At 35.7% G+C, this 26,035-nt stretch overlaps 1 protein-coding gene across 5 annotated transcripts in view; it reads right to left on the reverse strand.

Annotated features, from left to right (window-relative positions):
- Positions 1–26,035, reverse strand: part of CACNA2D3 (calcium voltage-gated channel auxiliary subunit alpha2delta 3) — a 468,802-nt gene that overhangs the window by 10,251 nt on the left and 432,516 nt on the right. The window contains exons 32-37 of one of the 5 annotated variants that reach the window (XR_008821689.1): positions 19,765–19,810; positions 18,180–18,255; positions 15,633–15,673; positions 14,481–14,533; positions 12,876–12,931; positions 8,917–8,930 (exon numbers count right to left, since the gene is read on the reverse strand). Coding sequence is in view for 2 of the 5 variants with exons in the window: in XM_056337956.1 (XP_056193931.1) it covers positions 8,819–8,930; positions 12,876–12,931; positions 14,481–14,533; positions 18,180–18,255 (297 nt within the window). In the remaining 3 variants the exon portion in view is untranslated. Of the gene's footprint in view, positions 1–8,818; positions 8,931–12,875; positions 12,932–14,480; positions 14,534–15,632; positions 15,674–18,179; positions 18,256–19,764; positions 19,811–26,035 lie in introns of those variants that run through there. The other 4 variants (XR_008821687.1, XM_056337956.1, XR_008821688.1 and 1 more) reach the window with 4 other exon arrangements.

A 26,035-nucleotide genomic window follows, 5' to 3' on the forward strand; every position in this document is an offset into this window, starting at 1 on the left:
ACCTGACCTCATGCTGGCAAAATATTGCTACCATGTATAGCCTGGCTGACTGCAGCACAGTTCTGTGTCAGTATAAACATACCTACTCAAAGCAAAGTTTAGAATCAAGGATCTAAATTAACGATATCATCCTCACCATTCCTGTGCCTGCCAAAGGCTTGCAACCCCAGAGAGCTACGGGATCGTTGGCAATCACATTTCAGAAAGGAATCCCCAGAAGTGCCATTCATCTTTCATGATCAATCAGAGGATGCTTTCTCAAATAACTGATGCTCAGATAAGAGTATCTTACCAGCTGCATATTAGAAATGTAACAAACATCCAAAAGCTTTGAGTGTGCACACTAGGATGAAAAAAAAAGTGCGTTGTGTAACAAGGAATTTGACAGTGCTCCTAAGCGTTTTAGTCCAGCCGCCCACCCTTATGAAGATGTAAGATAAAGGAGAGTTTCAGATCACTAGGTTTAAAATAGACTGCAAAATTTTTGCAAAGAAACTAAGCTCAGAAATGCCACAAACATTAAATATGAGTGCAGGTTCATACCCTTGAACAAACCTGAGCGCAGGCAGGGTGGGTACCTGGTTCTATGATAAGCTGCTCACGATGACAACAGAGGAGATACAGTAATCGGTACAAAGCAAATCATATCAGAGATCTCTTAAAGCTTAGACTTAGCTTTTTGACAGTGGCATCTGGTTAGCAGGACAATGACAGGGAGGTCAGAGAAGATATCTAGACTTGAAAATGCAGTTCCACTATAGTATGTTAGTCTACGTGTTTGTAGTGGAGGTTTTTTAGCCCTTACTAGGGCTAAAAGCTAAAAAACTACTAAGTTACTTAGCTACTTACTTCAGTAGCTGTGGTTTGTACTGAGAGACATCTCAGTGTTTTTTAAAAACTACATTATTTCTAAACTAGATTCTAAATATAATTTAAAGATTAAAAAGCCAGTTGATTTTAGGAAGGCTCACAAATATCATGTGACATTGTAAACATAACTTCTGATATGCATGAATTCGTAACTACTCTTTTCCACAGCTTTGGGTCTAGTCAAATCTAAAGACAGTACAGCCCTAGCAAAGAGCTATGCATCACAAACTGGCGTATGAAAAGCAGAGATGATTGGGAGATTCACATTAAAAGTGTCATAAATCCTAGGACTAAAGTGCTCATTGGATGTGCCCACAGTGTGCTTTGCAAGGATGTTGTTAATTTATTTCTGTAAACATAAACTTTAGCAATTATTAAGAAGGCCACATCTGAAAGAATTAAGTACACTGCATGTCATGTTCTCTATAATATTTTAGGTAATGTATGAATGTTCCCTGCATGGCACTCAGATCTTAAAATTCATGATGTTTTTCCAAGATAAAGACTATTAAATATTCATTAAGCTCTCAAATCCTCTGTGAAGTGTCACATGTACAGATGCCTAAGCCCTGTTTCCACTTTTTTCATCAATCAGACTGCAATATAATATAAGTGTATTATAAACTGAAATGAATTTCCTAGTATTAGCAATTCTTCGCAAGTTTGCCCGGCTTTAAAATTTCACAGTGTTTCCCAATTCTAATAACTTTTCCTATTTCAAGCCATCTTTATGTATATATATATATACACACACACACATATATATTATTCAGCTCTATAGATTATGGCATTCATACAACTTTTTAAATCTGCTGCCATTACAAAGCACCATTTCATTGTGCTAGATACTATCTATCATTTGGTTAATATTTATCACTGCTTGTTTAAAATGTAACATTACATTAATTTTTGAGTAATATTTACATTTTATAGCACTACTGAGCTTAACTATGAATAGTGAATGGGTGGAGATCACCACCATCCTATGCAGAATTTTATAAATAAAACTTCTCAAGCAATTCAGCTCTAGGCTCATTTGGAAGACCTAAGTAGAGAAGTGGGCAGTGAAGAGAAAAAGCACATCTCACCCTACTCATCAGAAAAAAAACCCCCGAAACCTACAACAAAACTGATGACAAACTAATAGACTGAATTGCTTGGAAGCTGACCCATATACCTCCGAGATTTTACAGTTTACACAGTCAGTGCTATAAAGTCTCCTAATAAAAAATTCGCACACATCTGCAAGAAAAGACCACAGTCCATTTCCTTATCTTCCTTTTCCTTCTGTGGAGTCCCTCTCTCATTCAATATATATTCCTTGCCATTAAAAATGCCCTTTGAAAAATATTACTATGGTCATATTTTATTTTTTTTTTACATTACCTTTTCTCCTTGGATCCATAGTAATTCTTTCATTCTCTGTTTTATGATGATTACAATGCCAAGCAAACTGAGCATCTGAATACAGATTTGCATGGTTTTGTCAACTAAATAAACAAACTCCAAGGTTTTGATTTTGAGGAGAACACTCTGATATAGAAACTGAGATAATAAGAAAAACCTATTTTCAATATAAGGTGGGATTCCATGTGTAAGCAGTACTCCTGAATCCAATAGGCACACTAAAAAGTTCTGAAATAAAAACTGGAATATTGAAAATCTTTCTCTATTTAAAAACAAAACCCCCAAACAAACAAAACAAAAAACAAACCTTGAAAGCTGTCCAAAGGATTGTTAAAACTAATGACTGGCAGGCAGAAACCTGCCTGGTAACTTATATGTGCCTTGCCCTATTATTTCATATGCCTATTTTCTAAAATGAAAATAGTAATTTACAGTGTTTCCTGAACAGGTCATTCAAAATATACATTATCAAAGGGTAGAGTCAAATTACCCATACGGTGACTTTAAATTGCACCTGCATGACAAACACTATAATCATCGTTGTCTTTGCAGTGAAGAGGAAGTTACTCAACATACAGTGGAGATGTGTGGGTAACACACAATATAGGATATTACACTAAGTATGAAGACCTTTAACTAACAATTCCAGCAGTTTAAATTACATAATTCAATACTTTTTACAAGAAAAGGATAGGAAAAAAAGTCTTTTGGGATCTTCTAGAGTTTTGGGGTTTTGGCTATGACCATTTTCTACCAATACTGCTGTTGCTGCAAATATAAAGACTTTTCAACACTCCCAAGTATTCTGCAAGTCTGGAAGATCTGATTTTCCAAGCAGAGGTGCAAGATGACTCGATAAGACTTTTATTCTTGATACTAGAACAATTAAGTACTGAGGTATGCAAAATACTGAGCTCCCCTTGACTTCCATGCACAGCTAAGCAAGCTCCCAGGAATTACGATCCGTGCAATGTTGCCAAGATCAGCAGTGAGCAGTTTGACTATGGCACACCTGTGACTCAGCATGGGCACAGGTAAAAAACATTTATGCACATGTTATCATATGTGTACTTTGCATGGTTGCTGAAAACGCAAGTACGCAAAAACCTACAGTCTAAACAATGATGAAATATAGAGAACACTTGGTTTTCCTCAGGGTCCTATAAGATGGATACAGTAGAATGAATATAACCCAAAATGTCTTTTAGAAGACTGACTATAATTTACTGCCCAAACTACTCCAGGAAATCTACAGGGATATGCTGATGTATGTAGATAGAGCTCCAAATGAGAAGAAATTGGCCCTTTATGCTTTCCTTATTTTACGTGGCAAGCTGATTTGTTTGGAAGTAAACTAACTACATTTGAAAAGGCAAATGATTATTTATTTCATGGGAAATTGAACTGCATATTTATTTACACATTTTAAACACGATCAAGTACAGCAGTTTGGCAGGCTTCTACTGGGAAAGAAATGCAGAAATATTTCAGCAAATGGTGGTATGCATCAAAATTAAGTGTTTTTTAAAAATCATTACCATTTTAATGCCTGCAGATTGCACTATTCCTGACACTAATATACTCATGCCCTGAACAATCTGAATCTAATTGGTATTGGTATTTATCTGTTACTGCCAAATAAGAACATTCAGTGGACATGTGTGAAATTTGCCATTAAAATTCACATGAAGGGTTCAGTGTCATCCTGAACTATAATTCCACTGCCATTTACCTCTTCTTATTGGTAATGAACAGCACTCGATGCCCAGTCTATAAGAGATCAAGAGAAGGCATTTAGTTTATTGATGTTTTTCCCTGTTAAATAATCGCCTCCTTACTAACACTCCAATGGGCAAAATATATAATACATGGGATGGCATTTAATCAAATAAGTAGTTCCTCTCAATTAACAGGCAATTTACATGAGATATACAAGAAAGTAAAGGCAACACTTACATCCATATTTTGTGTAATGAAACCACACACATCCTTCCCAGGGTTAGGATGATTGTAGCTACATGTTTCCTTGCTTCCCTACTGAGAACATGGCTTTCTCATATTTACTTCTCTCTGTTTTGTGTCTTAAGACTCTGCACAAAGGATCAACTGGGAACAAAACAGTGTCTTTAGGTTTCTGGTATTGACCTTGTGGACCCATGAGTGCTACAATTAAAAGAGAAGGGGGCTTTGCTCCCCGGGTCATTGGAAGTAAGGCCAGATTTTTGATCTGCATCCAAGTCCAATATGTCATCACACATGAACAGGAGAGGTTAAAAGGGCAGATTTTTAAGCATTTGACTGTGCAACGGCTGCCTGATTTGTATGCCCATAGTTTTACAGTTGAACATGCAAACTTGGAATTATTCACTTAAAGTTTCCTTACAACTTTGAAATTCTTAAATATATACTTAATGTATAAATAGTCAGATGAGCGAGTTGCTGTGCCTACAGATCTACATTCACATTCATAGCAGCCTGGGTTAACACTGAAATTAATGTTTTTTTCCTAAGTGAAGCTAAAAGAAAACATCTGAATTTTCATGCAAAAATGAGATTTACAATTAGAGAAAAATTTGTCTGTTCTACAAACAGATGAGTTGATATACTAAAGAGATCAGGTAACTTTCTTTGGTCAAATATCATAACAGCCATCATCTTTTCTAATTTATAATAACTTGTCTTTCTAAGGATGCTTTCTCTAGACATTTTTACTGCTCTTTAAGTATCAGCAATTAAGATTTGCAATGCTGAGATCACCAGAAGGCACAAACTGGTAATGTAACTGGTGCGAATGGCTGAATGTGTATTAAAATGGTTGATGTGTATTAAAATAGGCTAACGCATTGGGGCGATACCTCATCAAGCTGCAAGCAGCATTGAGATGTTTATTTAGCCAAAGACATCAAATGTAATGTCTAATCAAAAACACATCTCTGAGCAGCACACTACCTTTAAAACCCATACCAAGTTGTTTGGCATTAGTGTAGCTCTGATGCAAGAGAAAGAGTTGACATTGATAAAGAAATAACATTTCTCTTTAGCAATTAACTATTTCCACCATTGAAGCTGCTGTAGAACATTCAACAGGCTATCTGAGTTTTCAGACGTAATGCTTTTTTTTTTTTTTCTTTTTTTTTCTTTATAAAAGGGAATAGCTTACTGGAAAATATGAAAGCATTTCAGATTTTTAAAAAATCCCAGTTTTTCTCTTTTGTTGACAGTGCTTAGAAAATGTGGGTTGACTTGTTTTTGATTGCTGCTTAAATAGAAGATTAATTTAATAATGATTGGGATATTGAATAACAACAAATTATGGTGTGGGACAGCCAAACCCTGACCCTAATGACATTCTTATGTTAATTCTTATTTTCTTTTAGGCTCCTGCTTTCTTAAATAAAACCTATATTTTTGAAAATCGTTTTTAAACATTGCAAATTATCCCAAAGTAGCATTTATTTTTTTCTAGTAAGAGATAAGTTTACATATAGGTCTGTATACATTTAGTGCTTGACTCAAAGTCCACTTAAGTGTGTAGGTGAATTTCCGTCGACTAAGTTTTCAGAGATGGCTAAAAAGGCAAGCCAGCTATTTACGAAGTAATTAGCATGTAGTCCTTTCTACTGTGTGATTTATTTGTGAGGATACTTTGATTTAAGTCCAAGCATCCACGATTAAAAGTTATAATTGGAAATGCTTATAAGAACAAGGCTTAGTTTTCATAACTACAGTAGGCAACTGTTCCCCTTGGTAACTACGAAATGTAGAGTATTTCTATACTATCAGTAACAGCATGGCCAGGACAGAGTAAGATTGAGCCTCCTACTCTCACTATGTGACCTTGTTGACTATGACTGTGACTTTGTTAGCAATAACACAGTATTTGTGCTCTGAAATGTCTTATCTATGTAACATTATATGGTTACAATTAACATCAGTCGTCATTTTTACTTCTACGAAGAGACTGCTTTTAGTCTTCTTTTTCAGACAAGGGCTCTATAGTTGTGCCTGACACTGTAGGAACAAAGGACAGTGACTTGAATGAGTAACTTGTGACACAAACCTTCCTGAAGCAGAGTATTTGCATAACTTTGGTTTGTAAACCTGTGCACAATATGCTGACTTTTCTAGTGCCTTTCAAATAGGGTTGCAATATTAAAGTGGGTGTATATTCAGCTAAATATTTACAAATATATTTTCCAATTTGTAATCAAGATTTGCAAGCACATATCACAAACAAATCTATAACACAATCCAAAGAGGATACAGAAAATAATCTTACTGACTCCGATGGTTCTGAATTGAGAGCCTACTACACACCAGATGCCGTGCAGATTAATCATTGAACACAGTGTCAGTTCAAGACTCTTATGTATATAAGGTTGAACCCTAATTTTGACTGATTGAGCCCATCATTCTTAAATTACAAGTATTAAGCAACACACTTGCTTGTAAAAATATTTATTGGTACTGAGGCTGTGAAACAGAAAACTGGGTCAGAAGATGTAGGTCTACAAAGGACTTTGGGTCAAATTCCTTAGCTGTTCTGCGGGAAAGTGTCCTGGGTTATAACAAAAATATTTGGAATCCAATGCAGTCTGCAATCTCAGATGCAATTTGTAGATTGTTAATGACAGTGGGTAAACGGTATAACGAAGAACTTTCCCATGAGAATCTAATAGTTCTTCTGGATTATTTCTTTAGGTTTTGCCATTGCTTGTGGAGAAAAATAATGGGTGCCTTGAGATCAGTTTGTAACTTACAGGGTTTTCTTTTATTTTTTTGTTCCACTGTGGAACATAAAATGTTTTTCTATGAAAAAGATCTTAGCGCATTATTTTTGAAATACTATAATTTTCACTAAACTCAGTTTCCAGCTCAGTGCTGTCCAAGTATTGCAGAATGAATTGTATTATTTTTGCAAGTTATTTCCTTTGACCTGAAGTTACCTAAGACGACAGACTGAAATCTGCATTCCTTTGAGAAAACCTGGTCCTGTTAAATTCAACTTTTCATGAAATTATGTCTGTTTGCAATATTTAAACAGAATCATAGAATGGTTTGGGTTGGAAGGGACCTCAAAGATCATCTAGTTCCAGCCCCCCCTGCCATGGGCAGGGACACCTTCCACTAACCAGGTTGCTCAAAGCCCCATCCAGCCTGGCCTTGAGCACTGCCAGGGATGTATGATAATTTGTTGCACATCTTCTCAGTAATCTGCTAAATGATCACAGAATAAGGCTGCTTGAATTCTGTAATGCCGGCACGAAGCACTCACAGAGTGTAACCTACATTGTATTTGATATGTCAAGTGCAAAAATCATGGCTTGATTTTGTTGAGTTCGTACTTTTCAGGCAGTGGGACCTATTGTTACATTTAAAGGGCTCCCTTGGATCAATTTACAAAGCACTTTCATACTTCAATCCCACAAAGCCAAATACAAGCAATTAGTCATACCAGACATTAATAATTTCCTTATAATTAAGAGTTGGTCAACAGGAAATTAAAGGTGAATATTAGCACTCCAGTGTACTTACTCCTATTTCCCGTCTTAAAGCAATGAAGATATCAAGGAGAAAAATTAGGAGCAAGTTCAGAAGCACACCTATTGACTTCAAATAGAAGAAATTTTCACCTTTATTTGCTAATTAGATATTGATTTAGTCTTGAAAGGGAAAGTTACAACAATTTTTGTTTAACTTACAAATTCTTCCTGACATTTACATTGATAGACAAATCATTGCTGTTACTACTAATGCCCTTTGTGATTATGACCTCTCTGCATAAAGGAAATCCAATTAAGAGACTTACTGAAGTACAGACATTTGCATAAATGATACCTAGGCAATTCTTCAAATTTACCATAACTACAGTAAAAAGTCAGTGCACACAGGCAGCAAATGCAGAGAACGGACATTTCCAGCCTGAGGGAGGAAAGCTATACTGGAGTCTTTCTCTTCCCTCAAATCTATGAGGGGCAACTTTACAGCAGCACTGGTGGGACCGACAAGGGTGCAGCACCGACTTCGGAGGTCTCTACTATAAACTCAGCTTCCCAGCACTGAAAGTTTTGAGAATAGATTCAATCCTCTCCCACTCTTCAGTCCAACAATTCTAAGAAGGAAACACTGTTTGGCATTCAAGTAAAACAACCAGATCTCACTGTACTGCAAGGAAACATCTCACCCATCCAGCAGGATTTCACTTCTGTATAGTTTTGTCTGTAAAGCTTTACAGAGTATGCTCTTAATAATACTGCCTGCTGCCTGTGTCCAGGAAAAGTCTTACAACATTCACTATTCTTTGAAATTAGCATAAACCTCCACTGGTTTTACATTTTTTGGTAGAAATTAATAGGCACTGCTTTAATTTAAGAGTATCAAACTTAAATGACCGCTGTAATCACAGAAATGACACTTGGAAGAGATCACTATATAAGATAAAACATAACAGACTTGTACGTTCTTCAACATAACCTTGAATAATTCAGTTTTATTGCTTTGTCACAAACAGTTGTATAAAAAAAAAATTGAAAGGGCTTACTTGAAACAGTCATCGCAAGCAATATTCCCCGTGGTCTCCTTTATAGTGCGTTCAGAAACAAAAGCTGGATATTCAGTATCACAGGGCTCTAGGGTTTGTTTCAACCTCTGCGCTATAGGCACAGGAAAAAATATCTTGATGTTAACATGGGAAGAACAGCACACAAAGTTCTGAACAACATGAGATGCTGTGTTACAGAGCTCGCACAGAACGGAAATGTTACTCAGCTTCTGCCACCCTGTGAGATTTCCTAGGCAGTGCATAACACTATTTTTTCAATTAAAAATAGTTTATCCGTGGAATGTCATTTTGGAAGACATAACTGTTAAAGTAGTTATTAATGGTTTAGCCATTGCCAAGCTACTTTACATTTATGCACAAGCTTTTCTTCTTTCTCTGTAGATTCAAGATGAACTTACTGTTGTTTTTATTTCAGTGACGCTGTGCATAGCTACATAATGGTTATGTATGGGAGTTTACATTTATATTTGATATCTAAATTGTATTACATATTACTGAAGCCAAAATCCTTTTTTTTTGATTACAGCTTGGAAACCCTTGCAGAGTTTCCACAGTTAGAATAATTCTGTGGGTGGGTGGGGGCAGAAGTGTTACTTTGCCCCAAACCAATGCTTGTTATCTGTTTCCCAAAATAGTAATAACTAAGAATCCACAACACTTTTAATCTGAAGCCCTTGCAGTGCAAGGGAAAAGAAAGTGTCACTATTTACATCTTAAAAGCTGTAAAATCGAGGTATTGGGAAGCAGTGGGGCTGGTTCAAGGTCAAACTGCAGGACAGCAGCAAAGCTGGGAACTGAAGGCAGCTCTTCTGACTCCCACACCAATGTATCTGTTGGACAATGTCTCTCCCTCATTCCCTTTTTTTTCCCTCCCCACCCCTTCATTCTTCCTTAACACAGAGATACACTTGCACATCAGCGCAAATGTTAAGCCTATCTTAAACTAATTGCTAAGTGAGAAAACAAGACAAGGTATGACAAAAATAGATTACACTGAACAGGCTCTTGGACTTCACAGATCTTCCATTCCAGATAATCTGTTTCAAAGCCAGTGGCATATCTGCTGCGCAGTGCCAGGGGAAAGACCAAAACTGCATTTGCAATCATGCTATAGGACGTGCATTTCTGAACTGTTCGTAATTTTTGTATATAATAAAAAAAAATATACACCCAAATGCACAGATCTGAAGGAAGGTACTGAAGTTAGTCAGAAAAGTTGGATTTCTGATGTTTTCAATATGGTCATGATATATTTAACAATTTAGCATTTGTAAAAAAGCTGACTAACTCTACTACACCTTCTCCCTTTTTCTTCTGCTCTCCTTATCTGTTGCCAAGAATGACTGAAATTTATCACCTGTATTTTGGGTCTACCCGCACTTGTATCAACATATGGCTTGTGTAACAAAAAGTCTGCCAAAGATCCATGGATCTCAGATTTCCAGCAACTCATTAGAGTCCAGAACATGATGGCATTGCCGAGGGTTTAGGGCAGTGGTTTCTTCTCTCTCATTTACAAATGTGATTGAGGTGACAAGATCTTGTGCAGAATTATATTTCATACTGTGGTCTGGTAAATCGGCAGGTGTGTGGGGACCTTCTAGTATCTTCATAGTGTGTGATGCTCTATTAATGTCACAATGTGAGCAGGAACCAATTTCCCCATTAGAGGAACTGGTTTTTGGTTTGGGTTTTCTTTTTTGTTTGTTTGTCTTTTTTTTTTGTTTGTTTGGTTTTTTCCCCTTTCTTTTCCTGAGTTTTTTTAAGCATTGTTAAGCTGAAAACAAATGTTCATTTGTTATAATTTCATGAAGTGGAGTCATAATTATGTCGTAGTGGTAATGTAGCATCTGCAGAAGAGCAGACTTAAGTATGGACTTTTCTCTCCTGCTGATTTTTCTCTCTTGAAATGTCTCTTGCTTTTGCTTTACTAACATGTATTGGTTTCTAAACAACTATTGCTTGCTACCTAACCAAATTTGAAGTGGCCAAGCAGTACTATAAAAATGGTGACATTCTAATGACCATGATGAGGGAGTATTTTCAGTACTCTTACTCATCAAAGAAATGGAGCAAGTGAATTATGTAGTTAAAACTTCATTATTAATTAAAACATGAATGAAAATCCCTCAATCACACTTGTCTATAAAAGTGCTGTAATGATAGTTTTGTCTTTAGGAAAAGAAAGGTTGCAAGTTATTAATGCCTGTCTTCTGTAGTTAGTACATGCTTAAAATACAAAACAGACATTCATTTTCATGAGATGAAGACGGATGCTGTCTTTAAAGGAAGTTTTCCCTAACATTCCATGCAGGAGCCATTGAATGTTTCATGTCAGGATATATTAAAGCATGTTTGTACAGTATACCTCTAAAAAAACATCCAGAAAAGTTACCCGTTTCCTACACTGGCTGCTTTGCACTGTTCTGCAACCACCAGGGACTAAGACTGGAATACTTTCCCTTCCTCTTCGGACAAAAGGAAGAGTTTTGCATTTTCTGGGTCTAGTACAGCAAACCACACTGCCCTTCACAGCCATCAGTGACAGAGGCATTTGTCATCATGGATAGGCAAATGACTGGAAAGTCAGTCTTGGTTCTTAGAAGACCTGTCTGGGCGCTGCTGATTATGAAGCAGCCCCAAAAGCAAACAGTGTCCGTCTGGTTCCGATGAAGCTCTGTTTGTGTGTGTGCATCCAATCTACATCGGGTTCAGTGTTTGTCTAAGAGAAGAACCGGCTCTGGTGTTGCAATGCAGCGTACACTTCACATCGGTATGGGAAAGGCTATACTAAGTTCATGCACCTATGTTTCCAGAAGGCTCTTATCAAATCCTCACCTCCAGCAGACACCCATCTCAGCCTCCCCTTCTCCCTACACATTTACAACATGTTAGGCTGTAGCCTGATACATGCTTTGCTATTTGCTGCTGTACTTTCCGGTTGCTCCAGGATAGACAGAATAGCTCCAGCATCTTACTAGTACAGGGGATACTGGAATATTCCAGGGCAATCAGTATGTTCCATTTTCCCGATACCTTAACTTCAGACAGGATATTATTTTGGCATAAGGACAGCCTAGTATCCAGGCAATGCAAATATAAACTGAAGCCTAAAGTAGCAATTTCATCCCCTGCTTTGCTGAGGAATATGCAAATCTGTAAATATGAGGCTGACTAATTCAGTTTAAATCGTTATTCCAGTAAATGGCACGCAGCATAATTTGCCAGTGAAACAGCCGGTTGAGGAGAGCACTGCTCTTGTAAATCAGCCTTTGCTTCTGAGAAACACTGCTGCGTGCCGTAAAAAGCCTGCTAAAATATGAGAGACAGTCGACATCGAACACTTCCATTTCTTATGGAAACTGTTAACATTTCATTATTTCAAATGCAGCCTCCACATTGTTAAAAATTATTTTAAGTAAACTGAATTTTAAATTCATCTTTAGTTTATTACTTTTGAACGTCTATTTTGAATGAAATGATAAAACAAAATATGGTTTTAATGAGCCTTGTTTAAAAATAAAACCATAAAATTTACTATCATAACCCTAAAAAAAATTCTTCTAATAAAATTATATTGAGATGACCATGTTCCTGTGGACTCTTGTTGCAATGGCATTTTCCAGCATTACAACCCCCCTACATATTACAGCAGCTTTAGAAAAAATGTAGAATAAGCAGAAAAAGGCTCGTGTCATTGCTTTACTCACAAAGACTATTTTGGAATGACAGGAAATGCTTTTAAAAAACATATTTAATCATTATCTACTATTTTAACTTTTCCATTATAGCAGTATACTATAGTGCTAGAGTACACACGAGAACTTTGTGGTTATTCATAGAAGATCGTAGTTCTCTCATGTTTTGGTAAACATTAACAACAACAACAACAAAAAGATGCTGACATGGGAGACAAACTATTGTTATCAGATGTCTAACATTTAATTTAAACATTTAGTGCACATGTGAACTTCAACAATCCGATTTAATTTAGACATTTCTGCCATTATAGCCAGGAAATAAAAATCACCCTTACCTTTTGCTGTTAGATCAGAGTGCCACCAACTGCGTAGATTAAATTCCACAAGGAACCTAGAGAAATTATTAGAGTTTTCATATTATCCCCCAGAATGTTTTTAAAACACTAAACTGGCGGTAGTTTGATACCATTAATCTTATTTTAAATAAAAGCTAACACAGAACTGAAATTCATGTCACTAGCATAACTCTGGGATTATCAACTACTGCTATTTTCATGTTTTCATTGGGTTGTATTTTACCACAATAATTTATTCTAAAATTAACCCCATCAATAAATCATAGATTTATCTATCATTAATTTAAATTACTGATCTTATTTGAAGTGTCCATGAAAATTCTCAATGCATGGCAGCATATGATATTTTTACAGTTGAACATTACTGAACATTATTTCTTCATTATGCAGGTACTCTGAGTGTTTAGTAAAATGCCATAGGATTAGAACTGTCCTGGCTACAGTACAGGAGTACACATGAAAGAATTGCTTATATTAATTCTGGAACTAAAATAATAAAACTATTTTATTTCTAGGAGCAGAAAAGATGATTAACGAGTGTCTAATCACCTCTAACTAGATGTGCAGAGAATGCATTTTCCCACTAAAATATACTGCAATTTACTTTGAAGAATGGCCTTGAATGTGTAAGTCTATCAATTATTGTAAGTGTGAAGAATGTGAAACCAACATCCAGTTTATCACATGATCTTGAATCTACAATACTTATAAACACAGAGAGTTCCTGAAATTTTTGAAGCTGGTGTATGTTAACATAAAAGTCTCATTTTAACATGATTTCTTTCCCTGATAGTTACTTTGAAAGCTGCATTTAAGATCAATCTCTGCCCTCTGGCAATAGCCATCCAGTTAAATCTCCTTTACTTTTATTCCTAACTTTGATGAAAGCTCATAGAATTTACAATTAAAACAAAATTACTACAATAAAAAATTAGTTCTATTTCAATAATGATAAAATTCACTTAAATCTGCAACTCTGCTATTTGTTAAGAGCAAGAATACAACATATAGGTTAATAATAAGGCACATTTTAAGGCTTCCTCTTCTCAATATGATATTTCTCTGTGATTTCTTAGGCAATGTCTCTTAAAAGTAATGCTCATTATGTACTAAGTGGAAATGTTAGAAGAATTAGGCAAGGTAAAAAAATTCGGCAACATACAGAGTACACCTTATCTAGCGTATACTGTAAAAGGTCCATCTGAACAGAATTTTGAGAATTGACAAACACCACAGTGAATCACTGTAACAGTTTTCGATATTGACAACAGCCCATCCAAGCAGCATCATAAACAGCCAGACATTTATGCAAAATTTAACAGTAACCACAATAATAAATTTGGTTTGCAAGTGAAGTAAGTGAAGACCATGAATAATGTAATAGAAGTGCAACTGCGCATTCGTATAGCCAAAATTTTCTCAGATTTTAACAATGTAAAATTGGAAAGCAAAAAATTGACAAATATTAATATATTTGAAATCATATAATAAACGGCAACATGTACAAGTATTCATTAATCATTCAAAAGTAGAACTGTTCAGTTCATACAAATATTCATTAAGTTGTTAATAAAATTTACTTACAAGACAAGCTCAGTCATAATCCATTTTACTGCAGCAAAGAAGGCATTATAAGGCTAAAGAGAAGCAACTCATTTAATAAAAAGGTAAAACATGCAGTATTTATATCTTAACTGAATTCTTCATGTAAAGACAATGTTATGGACATTGAAATGCATGGGTAGCATGAGAAAAAGAATAATAACTTTTTCTTATGAAAAAGCAAATATTATTATATTGAATATTAAAATATATAGCAATGCCATTTCCTTTTAAAGTGGTTGGTCATATGCACAGATTATCAGTTGGAGGAGTTTTGCAAATGATTCTTAAATCTTTAACCTCTAGGGGTTCCTATTTCCCAGGCTATTGCTGGAGGAAGAGCTCTGAGCTTTTCTTAGGCTGCAATTCACAGGCTTGCCTCTCTATAATGTAAATCTCTGTTCATTACCTCAGACTAATTAGGCTAGGAAAAGCTTCTGAAGTTTGAATTTAGCTAAATGAAGTTATCTGTGCCATATTGAAGGCACAGTTGTAAGCACTTTAAAGTAGTTTTAAAGATTCTTCCCTCCTCCCTTTGTTTTTCTGGATCATAACAAATACAACAAATGCTTTGAAAATCCTGTCGTTACAGTGCTTCTACTACATTTTGAATATTTTGGTTTTGAAAAGAATATCAGTAGGATTAGTCTTTTATGAAAGAATCTCAGGCAGAAAAGTCAGTTTCCAGAAATCTGGAAAAGAATCTACCCTTGTCTCACTCCTTTGTTAGGGTCTCCTAGTTGCCTAAAAGTTTGCAGGCTTTTCAGATTCCATCTCAACAGAGTATTTTAGCACATGTAAGAAGTCATATTGACTTTAACAGAACTATTCAGATACCTGAAATCATTCTCTACTGTCCTGAATCAGCACCTTACTGCAGCAGTGCCATTTTGCACAGCAGTCACTGGCCATTTGTAGTGTTCAGAGACCACAGATTATTTCTGCACAGGGCTGATAACTCACTGAGCCAACAAACTATTGTCTGTCAGTGGCATGAAAGACTAAACTAGCAAGCTAGCAGAATGCCTAATGCCCCAAACGGTGAAGATTTTCATGTATTAAGGACTATCTTATAGCAAAAGATAAAAAACTACAAGTCTTGCCTAGAGATTAAAAGAAAATAAAATTTCAGACCTGTGGGACATCTTGTTTATTTTCATTCCAAATCACAAAACCTGAAATTTCACACCCAAGTAATTAAGCATACGTTTGTTTTCATAATGCCAAATGATTTAGTGTAAAATAATACATTATTACTTATGAACAATACATATTTAATGTAAAATATACTATGTATTATAAGATTATTTTAATGAGAACTAAAACCAATTTAAAAACTTAATGTATCTTAAAAGTATTTTCAATAATATGAATAGAAATCAAGAAATATAATTTGTTTTGAAATTTTAGTAGAAAAACTTTTCATTACATTGATAAAAGTACATTCTCATGAAACGTGATTTTAGTAAGACACAGCCTTTCCCACCCAAAGACTGATGCTTCAAAAACTGTAAGAATTTTATTCTCTCTGTACCTAAACCATCATTAAGAGCCAAAGGAATCGAGCTGGCTGTCTCTATGGAACTGCTACTTTTGCAACAAAGAGGTCCTATGGAGAGTTATCTAGGATTTGAATAAATTAAACCAAGAAAATACTGTAAATAACAAAGTATCTGGATATCTTTTAAGAAGCAATCCTATACTGGTAAAGAAACGGACCAGATTATGTATAAATCTAGTCCATCCCTAATTTTGCATTTTTATCCCACAGGCTAAAATGCTATGATGGAAAGAGGGGTCCAGCCCTGACACCTTTTTTTCCACAATTTTGGTAGAATGTTGTGATAGATCCTTTAGCAGGCATACAGTCTTTGATGCCCGTGCTCCACTTCAATGCTGTTAAAAATAGGAACTTTTTAAAAGAGTCCAGTCTTGTCCCTATACATATTCCTGTATTTGTAAAGCCATAGTTCTCAAAAGGAAGGATAAACAATTGTGAACAAACGTTTTGCTTATATAGAAACTATACTGAATACTGCCTAATAACTTGATCTACATGTACAAAACCAGGCATAAACTCAGGAAAAAAATACTTCTGAGGAATCTAGATCTAGCTGTTTTTAATGCAAACTGTCTTTATAATTTCTCTTTTGTCTTGGTTATTAGAAGTGACTTAACCAAGAGGAAAATAATAAAATAACTGAAGCTCTGCCCCATCTTTCATGTTGAACAACACAAAAACTCACTTGAGGTTTAAAGAAGAGTTTGGCTATCTTTAAAAAAGTAAAGAACATGCTTTCTGTGTCTCAGTATATCCCACAAGAGTTGCAGTTTTTTCTCAATAAAGAAAGCCTGGACAAAAATTGGATTAGTGAAAAATCTCTTGGATTAAAGCCCACTTGTAAGAGAAAAATACTTCAGCTTCACATGCAAACTGAACTGAAGCCCCAAGCCTTGGGATGGATGGTTGTTGTTAAGAGTTGTAATATATTTTAGGTTTTTTTCCTGCAAATGTGATTCACCACATCCCATTCTATTTCACTGATAATTTAAGTCTCATTGCTCAGCCTAGTACTAATCTTTACATCCAGACAGGTTTTTTTTTTCAGATTCAGGCTTTAGCAGGTAACAGATTGATAAGTGCAGTAAATCCAGATTTGCAGGTATTTAAAAAACACAGTGTCATGTAAATATGTAAATGAAAACATCCCAAAACACATACAATTATTAAACCATGAAAGCTATATGTATATATATTTGGAAGTTGCCAGAACTTTTATATTTACTCAACAGTTTAGTGTGTGTAGGCTTATTTTTCTCTTGCTAGATCCCTGTGTATTTAAAAATGCTGTCAGAAAACTTTTCCAGACTGGTAAAATTGCTAGACTAGTTTGCTGATGTCTTTACATAAGAATTGTTCATGCTAATACTATAATAAATTTGTTAAAACAGTTCCTTTGTAATATGCAAAACCTAAAATTTATCTAACAGCTTATCAGTTCTTATCAGTTCTGATAGATTATTATAGTAATTGGTAAAACATACAAGATTATAAAATATCTTTAGGGTTGTTACCTAGATATATGGTTTAGCAACAAGGAAGTCTTGCCCTTGCAAGACCCAGCTTGATTCTTAGAAAGTCTAACAGAGGGACAGGGTTTTGATTGCAAGACAGGGGTTCAAATGCATTGAAATTCTACCTTAAAAGACATCTTTAAATACTAAGGAATAAAAAATGTGTTAAAAATCACTGATGTGCCTTGCCAATGAACCAATCCTTTCATTAATTAAAAAAAAAATAAAAATTGAATTACATTTCTGCCTGCATGTGTTTCCATACAGAAAAGGCAGCTGTGATTTCAGTTCCCCAAACTAAGCACAATCTATCACCAAATTTACAAACTCCTAAGAAGGAGGATTCATATTGTGCAATGAACATTCTGACAGAAGCTCAAAAATGGTGGCCCAGCATTAAAACATATTATATAAGTATTTGAACTTGAAAATGCTTAACACTTTGCATTTGTTTATGATGAACCGTTCCTTGTATGCACTGAGATAAATGCAAGAGCTGTAAGCATTCCAAATCAAAATAATGGGCTTACAATGGCCATGAGGTATTTGCAACAATTTTCTTTGATGATTGCATGGAAAGGTGCTCAGAAAATTTACTATACTTACGTCCAGTAAGCTATGGGCACTGTCGCTACTCTCTTTGTTTGTTCTACACATGGCCTGGTAGTCATAAAGTGTAATTCTACAGAGAAGAACAGAAAACTGCTTGACTAAAAGAAGAAAACACAGTGGAATAAAAATGATGATATGGAACAGTCTGCCCACAAAAGTATATAGGAAAATAAAACTTGTAACAGCAGCAGGGAAAAGAGGGAAAGGGTCATTAAAATACAGGTTACACAGAGGAGAATAAAGGCAAGAAACACTGTGAAAACTTTGTAAGGATTTTATCAGACTACAGAACAAAGCAAAAACATAACTGAAGAGACCAGGGAAGATACACATACAGTGTAACACACAATGGTATAAACAATGTGAGGAGGAGGAGGAGGAGGAGGAGAATACACATTCAACATGATGCTTAAACAGTTGGTTCTGGACTAAGGTCAGCACATTTAGCCCCAGAAAGTGACAGAACCTATGCATTTGAGGGGCTTCTCACAAGAGACCACTACTGAACTCCAGTAAAAGCAGAAAGACACTTCTACAGTTCCAGCATCTCAGTGCACAATGGATTTGTAACAACATGGTGTTGATTCCAGAGAAGAGAGAGGTGGAATTTCAATGTAACCACAGCACAGGTAATTGAAGCAGGATGGGTTTACTTTTGCTTCTTAAGAAAAAATAAATTTCAAAAGAAAATATTCTATGTCAGGTACCTGCTGTAATCAACATATGCTAGAAGCCTCCTCAGATGCATAGTAAATGGGGAAATTTCTTTCTGCTTGTGATTTTACTCATCATTGATACACTTCAGAGATCTAAATGTAAAATCCAGAACTCAGAGATAGTATATGGAGTTGTGATTATTTCTCTAAATCTGTCTGTCCATAGAACAATTAATTAACTATATCCATTCACATAAACAGCATTTAACATCTATAGCAGATGTAAAGAATCTTTAGTTTGTAAGTTGCAACAAGTGTAAAAATATAAAAGTCACTAGTATTATTTGAACATATCCATTTGCCTTTTGCATCATCAGAAGGACAAAGGAACACAATTAGACGTCGATGGTTTATAGATGTATGAGATGGGACTTCAACGTTTTGCAATGTGTGCCTTGCTTCTAAGAGAAGAGGAAAGGAGAGCACACAAATCCGGCTACGGAAAGGATGTCCCAGAAGCTGCCAAAAACAGGTCATGAAATGCATTCAGCATCACCATGAGGCATTCTGCGCTGCATGCCATGAAACGCTGCAAGCTGTACCAATAAAATGTTGTAATCCATTGTTGTAGAAACAGTATATAATTTTTCTGATCTAATTTTGTGACAGCAACCATCACTAAAAGCTTCTTTATCATGCCTATATTTTCTTTTTGGCTTACAGGCAAAATATCTGGTATATTGGATCTCGCAGCTTCAACTAAACATTTAGTACATGGTCATAGTGCTTACATTATTACTTTTGACTTATATTCAGACTAGGAATGGCTAGGAAGCCATTGTTTTGTGGACTGGCAGAGAGAGGCACATGGTAGACAAACGCATAACTAGAGACCTAAACATGGGTGTAAGTTGAACACTGACCATATCTGGCAGAATCACGCCCACAGCCAGATCCGCGCACACAGATCTGCCAAGACAAACAGAGCAGTACATGGTGTAAGCTGTGCTGCCTGTGTGGCATGCAGTAATACACCACTTTCCCTAGCTTTTTTTTTTTCTTTTCTTTTTTTCCCCCTTTAACCATGGTCAGAATCCAGCCCCTGTAAGACAAGCTCTACAGCTCAGCCTTTCCAGTCTTGGTCGGCTGGATTATCTTATTCCTCTAGATCCAAGGACCGTGTTGCGTGTTAACTTGGATCTCCTAGTGATGGTGGCAAGTGGCAAGCGATAAATGTACAGAGAAGGGCAATTTATGATGTCAATGTGCTCTCTGCAGAGTAGTTAAGGAATTCTGTATGGATCAAATGGTCCCATCCCTCATTCAATACCTAGCGTTACAAGGAGAATAGCATTCAATTTTTTCTTCATTCCTTGAAAATGGTTTTCCAATGTAAGTCTGGTGATCGTTTGGTGTTTCAAAGTGCAATCAGTTTCTCAACCTTCAATTTCATACAGCAGAACTGCTTGGTCAATCTGTGGACTTCATTATTCTGCTAAGTGTTAATCAAACACTATTATAATGTGCCATGTGAAATATCTGTTATAATTTGAACTTCACTTTAAATATTTGAAAAAGCCTTTACCCCCTTCAATATTTGCAATTGTATTACATTTCTTATGTAATTATGACATTGTAATAGATGTGATAGTTTCTTTAAATGCTCAGAGAAAAAGTCACTAAAAGACTAAAATATGTATTCACACAAATCATCAGAAATATAATTAATATTGCACCCCAACCTGTCAGATTATATTTTTTGTAGATTATCTTATTGTATGGTAGGGAGATCTAAGATTGTACTGTGAGCAAAAGGAACAAAAAAGGTAAAATTTATGTAGTTATGAAAAAAATCTGTTCATTTTAACAGGGGAAAAATACTAAATGTTAGAGTGATGGCAGAAGGGAAGAGTTGTAATAAACAGCCTCAAAATCATTGTGGAATACTGCAAAATTGTTGTTTGGAAATGCTTGAGTATCATCTGTAGATGATCTTATAATAGGTTTAGGTTTAGTAAGTGTATTTGAAGGTGTTTCCAGTGTGAAGATTCTGGTTCAGAAACAAATTAGAAAACAGATAATCTATGGGAATTGAATACTACAAAGGAGAAAATCCTTAGAAAGGGACAAGGCAGACAGATTTCTTAGCAAAAGCCTGGAACGAGTTTCATTTTTTTGAGCAATGTATTCCCATGCCAATAACTTTCAAAGTGGGCAGGTTCAACCTATCTGAATGTTTCAAAAGCTGATTCAAACACCACTACAGGATGTGCAAAATACAATGGTGAAAGCATTATTGCAAAATGATCTTAAAAGACCTGATTCTTCCGCACTAAAAACAAATAGGAATTTTGCAATAAACTTCCAAGATCAGTGGATGAAGCCCATAACCATGTTGAAACATGAACACTGCAACATATTGAATCAATTCCCGATTCTCTGTCACTATGAATGGTATTAAAGCTTAGTATAAATGGGTTCCAAGGCATTCACAAATTCAAATCCAGCTTTGTTTTGGTTTGGTTTTATTCTTGTATATGTAACAGGAAGGTAAAAGCCTTCCAGCCCTATTCTTTATAGAAGCTACTACAGTATTTGTAGTCAAAACAGTGGCCTAAGACACTGCAGTGCTTCCAAGTTCAGGTGTCATTTCCAGAATGTTATTTTATTGCTGATTTCTTCCTGAGATTTTAGAAAATAAGCTTTCTTCTCACTGAGACAGACTTAACTCAGTGTTGCAGAAAGAAAAGCTTCCAGATTACCCTTTCTGAAGTGATTGTATTTCAAGTTTAAATAACTCTGCAGCTAACTGTATCCTGTCCCAATGACTATAGTGAAAATACCTTTCTGCTTCCCACAGTCTCATTTTAAGTCCATCTAGATACCCAAGTCCATGCTATATATTACAGCATCTCACAGGAGCACTTTTGCTCTTGCTATAGACAACATGCTTGAGACTTTCTGACATCACCATGCTGTTAACTGCCTATATTTCCACACCTGGTCACTGAAGTCTACAGAGCAATTGTTTTCAATATCAGTCATAAGACAAAAATGGACTATGTGCTCTAACTAATCGTTAACTAACAAAAAAATAACTTGCCAAAACCTAAATGTGCACCTCCATTGTATATAACGTCAGGGGCCAAGAACCTTTTCAATATCAATTTCCTGATACAGTAAATCCCAGTCTTGTACTTTGCAATGTACTTACAATTGAGTATGAATCTGGTTCAAGAAAATTCAACTTCTAAAGACCTACCAGCAACACAAGCTATATCAACAGCTGTACTCTATTGCTCTCAGCTAGATTGTCAGCACATCTATAGATTTCTACTTGGTAGTGTAAAATACCATCACTGACAATTAACAGCTGAAAGATCTTCAATGCATAAAATGTCAAATGTTTTTTCACCAGTTCAAGGTTTGAGGGTTTTCGTATAGTATGTAGGAATAACAAGGTTCTTACCATGGAAGTAAATGTCAAGTCCATAGAAAAAAAGGAAGAACTGCTCCAATGCGCCAAGCAAAGGAACCCATAATACAGGAAGTCCTAATTATTGACACTATGCTTTACTCAGTAGTCTATGTAAAAAGCGATGGTGACTACAGCTCACTCGTGGTGGAAAGATGTTCATCAACTCAGACTCAAAATAGGCAGTCCGTCTGGCGTTCTTGCAAAAAAGGGGAAGGAGGGACAGTGTTGAATGGTATGAAGAGTAAAGTAGTTTCTAAAGTCTAGAGAAGGTCCTTGTGGGGAGGTAGCAGGACACTGTAAGAAATCCTGCACTGTTGCTGCTCTGGCTCTCCCACCTTCATTGACAGACAGATTATTAGTGTCCAGAAGCTGTCAGACTAATACCTTTCACCACCAAGAAAATCAATGAAAAGCGTAAAAATAAATTACAGCATTTTGACAAAACAAACTTGTCATCACATATCTTTGCCTTTATTGTTCAGCTATTCCCCATTGCCAAGGTGCTCCAAAACATAACCTGTAAAAAAACCTACAACTCAAACTGATTTCCAGCATACAGAATGACAACCCTTTTACAGAGCACACATGCCTGGGTTTCTCCTTAAGTGGGTAAAATGATTCCCATATACTAATACACTGCATTAAATTAGTGGTAATATTTACAGAGATTTAACCTGTAACAATGCCCAAACTCAGTTTCAAGACATTAATTTTAGATGTCATATGGACACAATATGAGCAGAAAACATACCACACAGCAGTGCGGGAGTTTCAGAGCACAGGTACCAGATGCACAATGCACATCTGGTAAATGCAAAAAAAAATTAAAAAAAATCAGAACAGAGCTCTTCTTGTTGGTAATAACAAGAAGGAAGTGACAGATATTATTTGGTTCTTTTGTACCTACTTGTAAACCTGTATTAGACATTCTACCTTTCTGACAGCTATTTCATTGATGAAAATGGAATGTCATTCTTCAGGGAAGTACAATTACATATTATTCATTTAGAAATTGAAGATTAAGGGTGCAGGCCTCATACACTCTCTGCAGTGCACATGACAGCTAATATAGAAGATAATTATTGGATATAGTCTGTTCATTTTCCTACCTTGAATGTCTTTTGCCTGACCATACCAAAAAAAAAAAAAAAAAAAAAATGCCTATTGATCTACCTGACTGTTTTTTGTGGTATTTATGCCATAAACATAAGGTACATTTTTAGCTTACTTTTGCTAAATAAATCGTTGCTAAAGATAGGGAAAATTTATAATATAAGAACTACTACATTACAGAATGACTTCATCACAGTTGCATTTGTCCAACACCAAACCCACTAATTCCAATTTGAAATGTTCCTTCAGACTATCAGTGATTTTAACCAAAGTATACATCTACATTCAGAAACATTGCCAAACTAAGAGAAGTTGAAGATTGATGACTGTAAAAATCCACATGAAAAGAAACACAAACTTTAGATATATGTCCATTTAACACCTTCATCAAAAATTTAAGAATATCTTATTAAAATGAATGCTTAAATAAGAAAGAGTGGTCTAAATTAAACAGAAAAATATCCTTTGTTTGGAGGCTGTGCTGCCTCAGTGGAAATTTCCATCCTGTTGGTGAGCAACTAGTTACTGTTTTTGTGATTTGGCTTTAGGAATGTTCTGCTCTTTGCAAGTAGCTTAGTAAAGAGTTCTGATTTTTTTTATAATCTTATAACCTGGAGGCAAAATACTTGGTCAGTTTTGCTTATAAAGCAAATCAATACAGAGAGCTGAAAGTCTGCCTTTATGTGCATGCATTTGGAGAACACAGGTGAAGGATGTGGACTGTCCCGTGCTGTAAGGACACAGGCAGTATGCATTCCTCACTAAGAAGCCCAGGAGTAAATATAAAGGAATCAAGCAAGAAAACCCGAGAAGCAAAAGAAGCTTTCAAGGCAACAAGAACTTAAAAGTCTTAGCATCTGGGAAAGCTGGAATTCAGAGATGCACCGTTTCAGCCATATATCCTGACAACATAATGAAATACCAAAGCATACGTTCTTCTTCAGAGGCTAAGAGGATGCCTGGTGCAAACAGAACTGTTAAGAGGAAATTATGATGCTTCCATATTTGTCTTATAGAATTGCTTAGTTTGCTTCTACTGGAAAGGATGAAAGTGTTTTGAAGTCAAGAAATACTTAGTTTTCTCTTACAGATTTATTAAGTTCATTTCTTTGGGGATCTCATTGCTTTTATAGCCTTTAATTTTTCTGATGCTAATACGGGGGGGTTTTTTTTAGATTTTCATGTTTTGAGCAGCTGAATCTATTTTTTCACTGTTTTTATGTAAACAAAGTGCTGAGGAAACTATAAAGAAACGTTTTTCTAACCTATGTGAAGCAGATACTTTTCCATAAGCACATCATAATTTATTTAATAATAAATTTAAATTATATTTAAATTACTTAACTGTGTGCAATATTCAAGGTATAAGATAAACATAATTTTGCTAAATGAAATCATAGAACATGTCACGTTGCTGTGGAGGCACTGATATAATTTTTCTCCCTAAATATAAAACCCATAAACTAAGAAAATATACATACATACATATGTACACATTATTCAAAAGAAGTACTGAGCTTAAAGAAATTGAGGAGGGAAGGAGGTATTTAAGTTCGCTTTAAAAAATAAACAACGAATACAAAAATTGAATTTCATCCTGCTGCAGGTTGAAAAGAAATATAGTCAGCAGCAAACAACCGGCTTTTGTTGAACACTTCCAGCTCAATCCTCAAAAGAACTTCTATATCGCTCCAAATTAGTGGTAGTTGAGAGAACGCACAAAGGGTTATTTCATTCCTTTTGTGGACGGAAAGCCTGAAAGCTGGCATGAATCAGTGAGGTGGTAGCACATATCTGCACTGCCACACAGATTATTGGTGTAAAGGGAAGGACTCCCATCCCCATGGTTACTGGTGTTAGTAAAGTCTTCTGTAGTGAAGATGAGGCACTCTAGAACCTTCTACTTCTAAACTAAATGAAAAAGCAGCAAGACCAGATCAAGTGGGGCAAAGTGACACCATTCAACTGCTGGACAGTAGATGTCATATAAGAAAAAAATTGCAAGAAACAATGGCTCTGGGTATTATCAGAACAAAATGCTAAGGAACAGACCTTGCTTTCTGATTTTGCCTCCATAGTAAGAACAGCAATGACAACTATAATGCATGTAGTATCTATATTGCTGTGTTTTCAAGGAAAATGGTGTGGTAACAGATTTTGCCACTGCATCAGTTTAGCGTGTTTTTGTTTGTTTGTTTGTTGGGTTTTTTTTTTTCTTTTCTTCTTCTCCCATATAAAATAAATGTTGGGAAAGCAAAACACAACCCCACACAAAGAAATCAGTGTCTTTTTTATAGACAACTATTTTTCATAAGACCCAGCAAAGATTTCTTCTTCGTATTCACTGGAATAATTTATTTTAAAGGCCTCATCTAGCACAGCTCAAAGACAATTTGTTGGTTTGGAGGTTTTTGGGTTTTTGTTTGCTGCACAGAGCTATCTGCTGTACAGCAGGAAAAGAGGTGGCTTATTTAGTACAATTACACCACTTTGATTCTTGCCCATTTTTGACTGATTGGCAATGGCCAGTTTATTCTGTTTAAATAGTCAGCTCATTGTGTTTACATTTTCTTTAGCATGCAGATCAGTTGCACTGAGCTAGT

This window comes from Falco biarmicus, chromosome 4, assembly GCF_023638135.1.
Source record: "Falco biarmicus isolate bFalBia1 chromosome 4, bFalBia1.pri, whole genome shotgun sequence".
NCBI lineage: Eukaryota > Metazoa > Chordata > Aves > Falconiformes > Falconidae > Falco > Falco biarmicus.